Raw genomic sequence first — 15143 nt, 5'->3', positions numbered from 1 at the left:
AGATACAAACCAGTAAGAACAATTCGGTCATTCACCTGTAGAAGAGGGTATAGAGTACCAGAAGGCGCTCCAGGTCAATCAACCTGTCAATCAAACGGAAGACTTCGCGGCCAATCGTGGTCTTCTCCTATGCCTACATGCGAGAAGAGTAAGAAAGAATTTAATTAAAAAATTATATTTCCCTGCACTTTATCAACTGCGTTATAAATGAGAACAAAATCTGAAATTATAACAAAATAAATGTCCGTTCAGAAAAGACTGGCAGAGAGAACGAGTTTTATAATTTCTATAGCTGCACAGAATATATAATTTATTTATAGCCCATTATAGCTCATAACTTATTTTACGCTTTATCAGAGCCAGTATTTATACAATTTTTGGTCCTTTCTACGATTAGAGCTAATATTTATATCTGGTTTGGTCCTTGCTACGATATATTCAAGGGAGACATACCTTCCATTCCGAATTGTAAAGCAATGCGTTTTATTAATATTCCTAATTGAGATAATATCAATTCTATTTGTACCGTAATTTTTTTGTTTCATTTGTACCAGTTCTGTGCCCACCGATTGCCATACAGAACGGGCGAGTAAGGTATACCCTACATGCACGTATAATCCTAACACTGGAACAAAATACCACCGCAACGTTCACGTGCAATAATGGTTACTACAAAAGCCACCATAACTCAAGTTCATGTGATTTAGGAATTTGGACTAATGAACCACCAAGGTGTATTGAAGGTATGTGTATGCAAGAACAACGTGACACAAAAACCAACGAAGAAACTGACTTTCAAATACTTTATGAAAACCGCGTGTTTTAAATATCGTATTTCAGGTTGAATGTTCTATACTCAGTAATATTGACTATGCTTGAAGATGCCAAAACATAAATTATGTGTAATTATGTTGTCATCTTATGAATTAAGAAACTTTTAAAAGACACCACACGACCAAAAGTACACACAGATACACATATTGATGTAAGAATTGAATTTTTGTGACGTTTCTTTAAAACATCTCACATCAAACATGAACATTTAGAGCTTGGATAATATTGAGTAATTATCCATAAGATTCAGTCATATTTTATTAAATTGAGCACATATCTTGTGAATTATTAGTTATTTGTTTTATATTAATAACTATACAGATATAACAATTGAGTATGATGCCACTTAGAAACGGTTGCAGAAATACTAAAATGTTAAAATAGAGAACAGGAAATTTATTTATGTATTATATATCAAACTTTCAAATATAAATAAAAATATAAAATAAAAACCTACATAGAGACATCTACTTTTTCTACTCCACCTTTTTGAGAATAAAGAGATAATCATTTTTAATTTTAGAGCCCTGTGGGGAATCATCAATTAACTTTGGAAACTGGGAAGCTGTCTACAACATACCGGAATCGGAACCAGGCTCCGGATACCGGTTAGGTGGAACTATTGCCACCTTCAACTGTGTACAGCATGGATATGCCACAGATGTACAACAGACGTGTCGACTTGGAAGTTGGGATGGGCAGCGACCATTCTGTAGAAAGAGTAAGTGATGTGTTGTTTTTAACGTGTAACTTCACAAATTAAAGAAAATCAGACTCAATAAAAGTAAAAGCAATCTCACATTATCGCCGATTTGATTTGCGAGCATATATCTTGATCGATCCTAATTATGTGCAACAGATACACTGTCCTTTTAACAAGTATTTTCTTTTATTTCCTACTTAAGTATGTTTGAAAAACAGAAATCCGATTAAGAAAATGAATTTGATGAATTGATGAATTGACGAATTGACGGATTGACGAATTGACGAATGACGAATAGACAAATTCAATTAAATGAATGCAGCCATATTGTTGTCGTTGTGCTTTTAACCAAAGTTGTGAGTCTTGAATAATACTATTTTACCTCGCGATTTCAGAATACTCCAGGCTCCATTTAAATTTCAACAGAAACGAAGATATACTTTTTAAGAAAAAGTCACCCAGGAAAGAACCTGGGCACGAAAACCAAACTACCAAACGACTGATCCGCTCTCAGCCCCAGTCCCCTTGCATCGGGACTGTGACTGTGTGATCATCGTCAGGTGTGTATCACCATTCCCTAAGGGAACAGATACTACACATGATCTTAGCCAAAAGGCCGAGAAGCGAAGATATTTCCTTCGCAATTTTCATTCTTTAATTTCATTAGTTCCTTGTGAAGGTGAGAATTTGAATAATGGTCGGGTGGAATACTCAAGCGATCGTGTTGAACATGGAACTGACCGATCTTACATTTGCGATGACGGTTTTACATTACACGCAAAAAAATGGAGTGTTGAATTTTAACACTTTCCAGGTGTAACCGTTCACCCTACACCTGAAGGGTTACTCTGACCCTGAGTAGGGTTACATAATTTATGTAGCGTGGATTTTTTAACACCTGCAGAAGTGTACTTTCAGTTCGAGCATTCTGATTGGTCAAACCTCCCGTCAGCTGGATTCTTAGTGTAAGTTAAGTGTTTAAACGATACCACCGTACCGTGAACACCCATTTACCGTACCTAGCAATACTTGTACAAGTGTGTCGACATTTATCGTTACTAAATGTACTATAGTAACCACAGCCATATATACGTTCAAGCCACAAAACGTTATGTACTCAGTGTGCGATAACGAGCAACAATGGCATGAAAATGACGTTATAGGAGACTGGGGCCTGGAAGAATTGATTGAAAAATTCGAAGGTATGTTTTGATATTATGTAAGTGTACGTGACAAGAACGAGATATGCTTAGAGACCCACGACTAAGCTGGGTAGACGAATGCATTTGAATAGCTTGCGTTACGTAGACCTAACGTTAAAGTCATACTATAAGTTAATATAATAGGCTAGCTGCTGTTTGTCATAGTCAACTCATAATTGTCAACGAATCAGTGTAGCCTACATACAAGTAAACATTAACGGAATTGCCTTCGGACGGACGGAGGACTTTGGTCTAGGCCTTTATTGTAATCAGACTAGTGCATTCTATTCCTTTTTGTGCGTTAACCGTAACTTCGTATACCCTGCTAGTCACTTTTTTAAGTAGTACTACTAGGCCTACTAGGCCTAGGCCTAGTACTAGTAGTAGTAGGGTATACTTAGGCTATTTCAAGACAATGCATTTTAAATAGCATCGGGCATGGGCCTATAGTTACGCTGGTACTATGTTCAATAAGGGATAAACATATATTCATGTAATGCAATATATAATTACCACTAATTGCCATTTTAGCTTGTAAGTTGTAGCAAGCAGGCCGAAGCTGATGTGGATTGGTGATACTTTTAGACCTAGGCCCAACTATAATTTAGCTATCTTATGGAAGTGATCTAGCTGTTATAATTCATATCAATCTACACAATTGCATACAGTGGGAGTGAGCATTGTTTTAAGCATTGTTAACATGATGCATTGGTTATAAAAGTTGCCTACCTTGTCTGATGAAAGTTTAATGCAAGTTCCTGTTTTGACAAGTAATCACTATAGGCCATCTGGCTTTCTAGATTCAAACATACTTGAAGAAGTTAGAATCTCAACTGATTAAATTGTGTGCATTTTCTTTAGGAATGTTCATGTTTTGTGAGGGGTACATGTAAAAAACTGCTTATGCTCCAAGAAGGTTTTAACACAACTTCATTATGATGGGAATTTTCTTTTCTTTTCTTTGTTGTTACTTAGGAAGCATCAACTTGGAATTCTATTTGCAAAAGATTTCAGAAAGACCTCAGCAATATGTGTTACTTCTTGGAGGAAGCAAAATACACCCCAAGCAGTCATTTGTGATCATCCGGAGACATGCCCTACCCCAGAGGACATTTATGAAGCCATTGATGTTTGCTTCAAATTATTCTATGTGTTAAATCTGAATTATACCAAATTGCAAGTCTCGGTGCCTGGGAATTTTTCCAAAAAGTTGTCTACAAGTTGCCTGGTGGTGTGAAACGCAACCAGATTCGAGATTTTTATGCTCACCGTGCCGACAAAAAAGACAAAGTTACTGCAGTTTAGCAGTTGTCATAGACAGAACTCCATGTTTCCTCATCTCACGGATCAGAATGTATGCAAAGTTGTTGCTTATTTGGAATTGTCTTTGGGAAGAGTTTTTTCTTTGTGTTTAATTTGGAATACCAAAGGCACGAGCCAACAACAAAGACAAAGTAACTGCAGTGTAGCAGTCATCATAGACAGTACTCCACGTTTTCTCATCCCACGGATCAGCATATATCTAAAGTTGTTGCTTATTTGAAATTGACTTTGGGAAGAGTTGTTTCTTGCGTTTAATCTGGAATACCAAAAGGCATTTGCCAACAACAAAGACATAGTCACTGTAGTGTAGCAGTCATCATACACAGCACTCCATGTTTTCTCATCCCATGGATCAGAATTTTTCTAAAGTTGTTGCTTATTGGAAATTGACTTTGGGAAGAGTTGTTTCTTTGTCTTTAATTTAGAAACCAAAAGGCATGTGCAAAAAAATAAAGACCAAGTAACTGCACTGTAGCATTTGAAAATGTTGGCACTTTTAAGTTGACTTAATTCCACAAGACAATACTTTTATAGCCTAAATTGTTCGTTTTACATTTAATGGGATATAATAAATGGACCTCTGGAAGGAAGGTAGTAGGGTGTTTAATTGCTGAAAATCCCACATTCTGAATTGTTTGTGTTGTCATTGCTTTTTGCTCTCTCTTAAATGTAATTTTCTGCTGTGAGCGATTCAAACATGCATCCATATTGTTTACCTAATTACTAGGTAATAATTAACCTAAAACCTGTATAAAATATTTACTAAACGGGTGCGATGTAAACTTTTCTGGCAAAATTTTACATAACAGTATTGTATTTACAAACCAGCAGTTAAATATACATCCAGAAGTATAAACGAGAGAGCACTATTGTGTGTTGAGAGTCCATTAAGTATCATCTTGACACAGATGACAAATGAACACTATATGGTGGTAATTCTACTCACTGAAGCAGAATTTTGACACCCAGAAGGCCAAAAAATGTGCACTAGAGTGTTAATTATACTCCCTGAAGTGCAATTTTGACACCCAGAAGTGCTAACAAATGAACACTTTATGGTGTTAATTTTACTTCCTGAAGTGTCATGTTGACACCCAGAAGTTTTAACAAATGAACACTTTATTGTGTTAATTTTACTCCCTGTAGTGTACCTTCAACACCAGGAAGTGTTATTTTGACACTTGTATGGGTGTTGTTAAGGCAACACTCGCAAAGTGTTATATTATGTTACACTTCTGAAGTGTTAATTTAACCCGGTGGGTGTTGTCCCTAATCCAAACAGGGTGGGGTGTTAAATTCAACACTTTACGATTCAAATTTAACACTTCATTTTTTTGAGTGTACGAGGAAACGGTGCATCTACCTGTGACGCCGGACAGTGGACGAGAGAGCTTCCTGAATGTGTCGAAGGTAAGAACGTACCCTAAATGGATTGAAATCTACCACTTTATCATCTTACACAATTTGACATTGTAAATTGCAATATATATATATATATATATATATATATATATATATATATATATATATATATATATATATATATATATATATATATATATATATATATATATATATATATATATATATATATATATATATATATATAGGAATAACGGAAAACTGAGTGAGATACAATAATTGAATTAGGTAAGTGATTGGAAGTAATACAGCGAATGTTTGATTTTTGCAGAGCTTTCGAGCAAAACTAGCTCTTCTTCAGTGCATGATCACCGAAAGTGATCACCAAACACTACCTTCAAATTCATGGCACCGCAATGGGTACCAAAATGGCACCGTCTTTTGCCAATATCTTTATGGGAAACCTCGAGAAAGAATTTCTATCTCGACAAAACTTGAAACCACACACGTGGTTTACGTTACATTGACGATATCTTTATGATATGGACCCATGGTGAGGCAAATCTAAAACTCTTCATTGATGACATAAACTCTTTTCATCACACTATCAAATTCACTGCTGATTTTTCTGGACATGGCGTTCACTTCCTGGACACCACTGTGACCCTACAAAATGGTTCACTCAAAACAGACTTGTTCAATAAACCCACGAACAAGCACAACTACCTCTTACCAAGCAGTTGCCATCCACGTCACTGTACCAGAAATATTCCGGGGTACTATTGAAAATGCCATCAAAAAGGCTAAAAGCAAACCCCGTACCAAAACATTGACGTACAAAACTCGTCAAAACAGTTCCAAAAGGGTACCATTGGTTACTGAATACCACCCTGGTCTCCCACCACTGGCTAATATCATTCAGAAGAATTTTCACCTACTTCAAGGCACCGAACGCCTGAAATCAGTTTTCCCAGAATTACCTGTCATCGCTTTTAAAAGACCCAGCAACCTACGGGATATCTTAGTTCTGGCATCCTTTCAGGATGACACTCCATTAGGGGAAAGCAAAACAGAAACTACATGGTCATCGCCCTGTACACAAAATTGCAAAACGTGCTTACTTGTCGATTCGACCGGGGCCTTTCAGAGCAACCAAACCAAACGCACGTTCCAAATTCGGCACAAAATTAACTGCCTATCCAAAAATATCATTTACCTCATCTACTGCAATATTTGTAACTTACAATACATTGGAGAGTCAAAAAACACTCTTAGAATGAGAATGACACATCATAGATCGGCGATCAAAACAAAAAAGATCTACCAACCTGTTGCAAATCACTTCAATCTCCAAAATCATTCAATTGAGAATTTGCGTGTTATTGCCATTGACCAGAACGATTCTTGGACAGATAAATCTAGGAAAGCGAAAGAAAATTTCTGGGAACTACACCTAAAGACCACGGCACCATTCGGTTTAAACATCAGAAACGATTTGCCGTCCCAGATAAACCAAAACAATTCCTTTACAATTACTACGGAATCGGATTAAAATAATCCGACGCGGATTAAAATAATCCGAATTTCTAAAACTTCTGCTCAATTCAGCAGAAATCAGTAAGTCGCTTTGCCTTTACAACCATGCCGACATCTTCTCTATAAAATAGTTTCAATTCCTGCTACTCCTTGTCACTTTCGGTGATCATGCACTGAAGAAGAGCAAGTTTTGCTCGAAAGCTCTGCAAAAACCAAACATCTGCTGTTTTACTTCCAATCACTTACCTAATTCAATTATTGTATCTCACTCGAGATCCAGCCTTTCTCTAAATGCAGCATAGTTGTTTAACAGTGTTTCCGTTATTCCTATATATATATATATATATATATATATATATATATATATATATATATATATATATATATATATATATATATATATATATATATATATATATATATATATATATATATATATTATAGTCATATTGTTGGTGTGATATCGACAGACGCGGTATTTTAACAGATCTTAATTTTGCTCCCATCAAACAGAGAAACTTGACTTTAACTTGAAATTCCAAAATGCAGTAAATCTTATCTATATACTATAGCTGAATTATTGAATAATTGTTGAAGAGACATGTATCTACAACAAACATATTGTGGCTTCATGCACAAGTTCTTATTTTAATCTTATTAAGTCTTATTCAGCGTAGATGACTTAAAATGTGGTATTTGCTATGACTGGGATAGCAGCGATAAATATTTATATTAATATATTTGTATTAAAAAACGATGCTTAGAGCCGAATGTAGATAAGGAGAGACGAATATTCGATGTGTAGAATAACATTGGATCAGTTTCGCATTAAACATTTCAACTTTCGTACTCAATATTTTGATGAAACTGTTTTAAATTATCCAGCTGAATATGGGGCAGAGGTATGTGTGTGTGTAGGGGGGGGGGGGGTATCCAAATCCTGCCCCACTTCCTCCTAAGCCTATGACAGATAAAGCAGTTTTTAACAAAGTCTCCATTTGCGACCGTTTACATACTTATTGAATTCGCCTGTAATGTTTAATTGTGACAAGCCAACTTCAAAAAATATACATGGTGACCTCGTTGAAAGCCGTGTTATAATTGAAATTGGTCTAAGGTATGATTACAGTGAACAAAATACCTATTTAAAATTGGGTTTTTGTTTATGTTGCCTGACCGAACAGGCGTAAATAAGTTTATGCTTTTACGAATATCTGGAAAACAGATAAAAGGAAGGTTTAACTGACTTGTATCATATGTAATTGGTTTAAGCTAATAACTGTATACATTTGATTATAACATGTTACATATATTTAGTCGTATTTACCTTTCAAAAGCAAAATATAATATTTTTGGGAATTATTCATACGTCCAGAGTATAAACGATATCCATTTGCTGTACTTTAATCAACAGATCCATGTAGCGAGAATGAACTCGACGGGAATGGATGGGATCTTAGGTATCGCCCTCATGCTCAAGATCGTTATTTTAAATCGCCCGGTACAATCGCCACTTTAGAATGTCCGCATGGATACGAGAATTCAGGACAGAAAATTTGCCAACGGGGATCTTGGCGAGGAAACAGACTGTCATGTAACAAAAGTATGTGGATTAGTGCTTTTTGAGATTGAAGCAGTTTGAAGTAAACAATTTACAGTTAAAGAATAGTTATTCAGAATGTTGTTACAGTGACCAAACTTGATAGTCATTAAATTATTTAAGATCATAAACTTAAAACAAAATGAAAAATCAGTAAACTCAACAGCAAATCCTACAAAAAAACTGACTTCAAAAATTCCTTCGTTCAAAATGTTAAAGTTTAGATGAAGTAAATCGTGGCCATTATTAAGGGTTTTTGAAAATGTGAGTAATTAAAGATGTGACTTATGAAAGACGTGAGTTTTGAAGCGAACCCTAAGTCTAAATGAAATCCAAACATGTGGATGTTTGCCAAAATGTTATATATTTGATAGTCTTTGCTTAATGTGACATATACATAAAAAGGGGTGGAGTAACATAAATGTGATCACTCTGGTCTTTTATGCGATAAGATGTAGCAGAGGCATACGTTAACATTCAAATACACTAGTCGTTTATGAGTTAATACTTTGAGAAAACAGTTTTTACTACTGCCAATTCTCATTATATTTCCCCGGGAAGTCCTGGAGCAATTTTTCAGTCCAAAGACAACATCAAATCACTGCTTTTCGAACACGTTAACAGACTATCATTTGCAGAACCTACTTTGACATTTAAAGAACATATGTTCACTATCGCAAACAAGTATACTACGTTTTACAGCATACATACCACCGAAGAAAGAAAATACTGTGCTTGCGATTTCTTTTAATAACGTAAATATTGGCAGTCTTTCTGTGCTGGGTTGAATCACAAGAGACTTCCATAAAAAGAGAAATTTGTTTCCCATTTGCCAACATTGGTGAAGGCATTGCAAGTAGTAAATTATTAAGATATCAAACTTCCTGTTTAATGTTAAATTGGTTACTTGATTGTTTTAAACGATCTGACATTACCATCAACTGACGTATGCATCTCTCACAGTTGCATGCCCAGAAGAAGAGTTACAACATGGCCGAGTGGACTACAGACCATTGCGCCCGGAGCACGGCTCAGTACGTATCTTCACATGCGAGGAAGGTTACCACCAGCGCCAACCAGTAGCTCAATCGAGATGTAATGCTGGCGTTTGGTCGACAAACGTTCCTGTTTGTACTGAAGGTAAATGTCAGTGCATAATTAGCAGGAATACGTACACTTAAGTGTTTTTGCCTGAAAACAAAGATTATTGATATTATGACATCATATGTCATGACGAGGTGAGATACAGAAAACTGTTTATGGACATTTACTTCTCTGTTAATAGATTCAATTCTATTAATTTATTAAGACAGAAATATTGGAAAACAGCGGCTTTGGACAGAATGGCCAATGTTAGTCTCGAAACTTCAATTTAATAACATGCGGAACAACAATTCCTTTCTTAATAAAACGTGCTATTTTCATAAATATAAGATCAGCTCTTCTGATAAATAACTGAATTACCATGTATCATAATGATTACTGTTTGAACAACCAGGGAGCTTAATAGGCTTGTGTAGGCTACATGATGCCTAATGTACCTCATGTAATTCATAGAGAGAACAAACTCATTAGCAACATGTCCACAATTTTCTCTTCAGACTCAAGCTCATTTCATTTATGTAAAAGCGAAATTGGTTCAAACTCGTTTTTAACACATGTTCTTTTGTATTGACATCAGAACCCTGTAGTGAGGATGATATTGGTGTTGGCCAATGGAGAGTTGAATATAACAGAGACTCAGTGGAGCGAAGAACCAGACCACACGGTACCACTGCTACCTTTGTATGTACTGAGCGTGGACATCGAACAAGTGACACGAAGCAATGTCTTACTGGACAATGGCGAGGAGTTGCACCAACTTGTACTAAAAGTATGTCATGAAATCTGAATAACGCATTAAGACAAAATGTGTATGTGTTATTTGATATGTATAGATCGAATACGTAGCCTTCGATTTAGACAATGGACGGATAGGCCTAAATTTCATAATTGAAGCAACAGTAACCTACTATGATTGACAATGATTCAACTTTACAGCTTAATGGAAACCAATTATGGAATGAGAGGAAAGAGATACTCATTATACGTACGGTAGCTAAATAAACAACATGACCAGTTACACAAAGATTAAACAGTATACTGATTTTCAAAATGTGAATATTTATACAGTATTATATGATAGTACTTACCCGGATAAGGACAAAGGGAATTTCAGGTAAATCATTTCTATAACATTTTTCCTTAAAGGTCCTATTATATCCACATGCCTCTATATCATTATTTATTTTCCAACGTAATCATATTGAAACATTCATGTCTATTTCAGTTCCATGTGTCCACCAAAACATACGGAATGGACGTGTTCATTATTCCACGGATAACCCAGAGCAAGGAACAACAAGAAACGTATCTTGTAATAGGGGTTACCGAGCCACGGAAATAGAAGATTCAGTATGTGATGTCGGTAGCTGGACAACTGCTCTACCGGAATGTGTCGAGAGTAAGGAATAAACACGTTGGTCTACTAACTTCTGCAACTACAGTCCAATTGGTTCTTACTGAGCACATCGGATGTAGTCTTTATTCGAATGTATATGTTAATTGTTATCTACCACGCAATGTACAACTACTCGTGCCACTCATGTAACTTCTTCCGTTTACCTATAGGTTTGCTCCAAGTTATGTTTTAGTTTCTTTTTATGCTTTGTTTTTATCAGAGTCTTGTAACAAAATGGACTTGCAGAGAAGTTAATGGAATATTGATGTCAGCATTGAAGAAGGAAATAATGCAGACATTATTCACCTTCCAGGAACTGTTGCTATAGTAACTTGTAATAAATTCGGGTTCCTTGACACGCCGAGCCGTGGAGGCAGAAGAATTTGCTCATTTGGAAAATGGCAAGGATTCGGGTTACTGTGTGAAAGAGGTATTTTGATATATTTAAAAATCTGAAAGTATTTTCAATATTTAAGTAATAATACTCATAATTGTTCTTTTCTAGTTTGAATAATAGCGTCTTTGGTGTTCTTGTGAATTGTAAGTTTGATAAATGTTACACATGTAGCATTGCGTAGTATATTTACTAAAATGTGTGGCACGGTTTGTCTGTTCATGGTTTGCTTCACTGTACGGGGTAATTTGCTTCTATTTGTTCTCGAGAAGTGCACTACACAGTCAGTAAACAATGAAAACACGTCTAGCTGCCAATTAGACCAAATTTTGATGGTGAGCGTATTAAACCATGTATTAGGTGCAAATGATTTTTATCTCTAGTATCCTGCAGAAGGGAGGAATTTTCAAATGGCCGGTTTGTTTACTATGACCACAACAATCAACGTACTACAAACCCACAGCACGGTGGTAGATACATGGCGTTATGTGAATCAGGAACACACTTCATTGACGGCGTAGTTGTCCATGCGTCTAGGTGTTGGAATGGACAGTGGGAAGAGGAAGTTCCAGCGTGTATTGCCGGTAAGAAGACCTTTAACGAATAATCACTTCCTTTCTTAATCACAGAAGTCACATACTAACAATAATTGCGTTACATATTTTCGGTGGCGGGGGAAGGGGGGTAATTTATATACTTCGTCACATCATATTTGGGCCTCGTGACAAGGAACCAACGGTTTCCATACGTTGATGGGATTTTTCATATCATTTGCTAATGTTATCCACTAGCTAATATATATATATATCTATATATCTATCTATATATCTATATATATATATATATATATATATGTATATATATATATATATATATGTATATATATAGGCCTATATATATATACATACATATATATATATATATATATATATATATATATATTTGTGGTTGGCAAAATATGTTTTTTCAAGTTTTCTCTTTTTGCTAACTGATAGTAGCGATCAACATTTTACAGAGTGTTTAAACCACTATCATGTGATGTTTTGATGGAATAAGATGTATCTTTTTTCATAAACCGACTACGATCTTCCGTTCTTAGTTTTGTCGCCAAGTTTTCACTTAGCCCTATAGTAATTACCCATGTGTCTTGCTCAGTTATCCAAATGCAAAAAAAAATCGACTCAAGTAAGCTTTACAATGGAAACAAACGAAGGGATCTTGATTATTAAATACATTAGGAAGTAGCTTTGCTCAGTCATGTTACATTAAATTGCTGTTGTATGGAATATATTTTGGAATATGTATTAACGAATTCTCGATTTTCAGATCCATGCCCTCCCTTGGTGAACCATCCAGATAACCTGGTAGTTACTTATAGTGTAGAAAATGATGATTCTCATTACCCGCATTCCACCCTGGCAACATTTCATTGTGTGGAAGAAGGTTTCATCCTTGAAGATGTTAATGAAGAGCAACGAACATGCATAAAGGGAGAGTGGAGAGGACCAAGTACATACCCACGTTGTACAATAGGTATGTAGGCATAAATGCATATGTACATTGCCGTTCTGAGATTTATACACATGTAACTCGTCTAAAGGAAGATTTAACAGTTTTCACGTTTCCCAAAGATAGAAGCTTATGTACAGTTATGTTATTCTTTACTCTATACATTGCGTGTATAAGTCCTATCTGCGTAGTGGCCACTTTCTGACGATACTGTGTACGCTCATTCTCCTCTGTACTGCGCTTGGTACCACACGTCACAGCATATACGTTTATACGTTTATAAGGTACGATGTAATTTATATGTATTGCAGTAGGCCTACTTCTCGGTAATGTAGTATGTGTTTAATTGGTGTAAACAACATGTGTAGGTTATACCAGCCCGTGCTGTGCCTGGTAGCAGACGTTGTTATATCATACATATAGTCATGGAAGCAGGGACGTAGCTAAGGCCTGATGATTGGGGGGGGGGGGGGGGTGTAGCGGCTGAAATTCCAACTGGATGGGTTTTGGAGTCAAAACATTCCGACTACTGCCTTGTACCCCCCCTCCCCCCCCCCCCCGCACTCATCGTGAACGATACGGTCAGTGTCAGTTAGACACCCCATCTTTCGCGACTGCACTTTTGTTCCGAACTTTTTTCAATACATTTGTACCTTATGAGTCACCCCCCCCCCCCCTCTAGCGACGTCCCTGCATGGAAGGTACACGTAGGCTCAGTACAGTGTTCGTTTATATATAACAGCTGCCTCTACAACCCGTATTGTAGTTTGGTAGCGTGTGTGTAATCGGTGTACACAACATGCTCGAATCTATTAAAAGTCTCAATGTGCCACTTATAGCTTGCAAGGCATGAATGTAAAGACATGAATGAAAAGTATTTCAATTTCACAAGTGCATTGAAATTAGTAACCAAAGAAAGAGGCAGCAAGAACGGAGATGGTCGTAAACGTGTTAACATACCCCCCCCCCCCCATCCCCCACTAAGGAATGATGAGCAAAGAAAGAACTGACGATACTTGAGACAATGCTACCCTTTAACCTTAAAAGACATTGAAGTTTGACCACAGCCCACTATGCTCTACCGTTACATCTTTAGTAATAAAGACATTGAAGCTTTACCAATACGCTCTCGCCTATTATAACCCTAAAGACATTGAAGCTTGACCACAGCCCACTACGCTCTCCCATTATAACCCTAAAGACATTGAAGCTTGACCACAGCCCACTACGCTCTCCCATTATATCCTAGAGACATTGAAGCTTGACCACAGCCCACTACGTTTTCCCCATTGTACAGGTGCTTATTTTAACAGAAATGAATACTGGTAATTCTTAATTGTAGCAGACTCAGAAGAATATTAGTTTATGTGGTGCATTGAACAAAGAAGGACGTTGCAAAGTTCAAATTGTTATCTTCGAATTTCTACTTAGTTTTCCAAAATTGTAACTATTTTCTCACAATTTTTCACTTATTCGAAAGTTTATCGCGTCTTGAATTGTTGAAATTTGATTTCGAAATTTCGTTAGCCTTTCAAACTTTCGATTATTATACTCTGATTACGACTATTTTCTCAAAATGTCTCCTTCATAGCAATTTTCTAACGTTTTGTGCCAGAACATTTTCAACTTTTAATAAACAATTTGACATTGTTTTTTTTTAGGAATAAGTCGATTTCATAATCTTCCCTATAGTTATCTGAGATGTTGATCATCCTATCTCAAACTTTCCACTGTACGTACAAAATTACGTTCCATCCCAAGGAGGCGAAGTGTGGTAGTGGGTGGGTTAGGGGTGGGGAATATTTTACAAACGCATGGGTCTTACTAAGTGGCAAAAAATATTACTTTCTTCCTATTTCTGTTGTAGTGTATCTTTTATGCCTCTTTTGGTTCACTTTGTACGTGTTTAGTGCCCATGACCCGCAATCTGTTTGGAATGATAAATATAAAATGAATGTCAAGCTGTCAGGTTAGAGTTTGAAGATTTAACCATATCGATTGCAGTCCGCATTTAAGTAAAGCATCCTTTATTGGCTTCCAGAAGTCACATTAAAATCTCTGCAGGGTTCCGAAAAAAGTTACTGTCGACGATGTCTCTAAATTTAACCACTTCTTTTACTTTGATCCGCGATAAATACTTGGCATAAATATAATTAAATGAACAAGATTCGAATTCAATT

At 36.2% G+C, this 15143-nt stretch overlaps 1 protein-coding gene and 1 pseudogene across 17 annotated transcripts in view; one reads left to right on the top strand and one right to left on the bottom strand.

Moving 5' to 3' along the window:
* Positions 1 to 15143, top strand: part of LOC139964060 (sushi, von Willebrand factor type A, EGF and pentraxin domain-containing protein 1-like) — a 495975-nt gene that overhangs the window by 199162 nt on the left and 281670 nt on the right. For 14 of the 17 annotated variants that reach the window (XM_071965388.1, XM_071965391.1, XM_071965403.1 and 11 more), the window contains 2 exons: positions 10242 to 10433; positions 10890 to 11063. The exons of 2 other annotated variants lie outside the window; for them this stretch is intronic. In XM_071965388.1, coding sequence (XP_071821489.1) covers positions 10242 to 10433; positions 10890 to 11063 — 366 coding nt within the window. The remainder of the gene's footprint in view (positions 1 to 10241; positions 10434 to 10889; positions 11064 to 15143) is intronic. One more of the 17 variants, XM_071965390.1, reaches the window with a different exon arrangement.
* Positions 2093 to 2165, bottom strand: LOC139964404 (U2 spliceosomal RNA; annotated as a pseudogene).

Source organism: Apostichopus japonicus, chromosome 22 (assembly GCF_037975245.1).
Source record: "Apostichopus japonicus isolate 1M-3 chromosome 22, ASM3797524v1, whole genome shotgun sequence".
Lineage (NCBI taxonomy): Eukaryota > Metazoa > Echinodermata > Holothuroidea > Aspidochirotida > Stichopodidae > Apostichopus > Apostichopus japonicus.
This window is presented reverse-complemented; position numbering and strand designations above follow the sequence as displayed.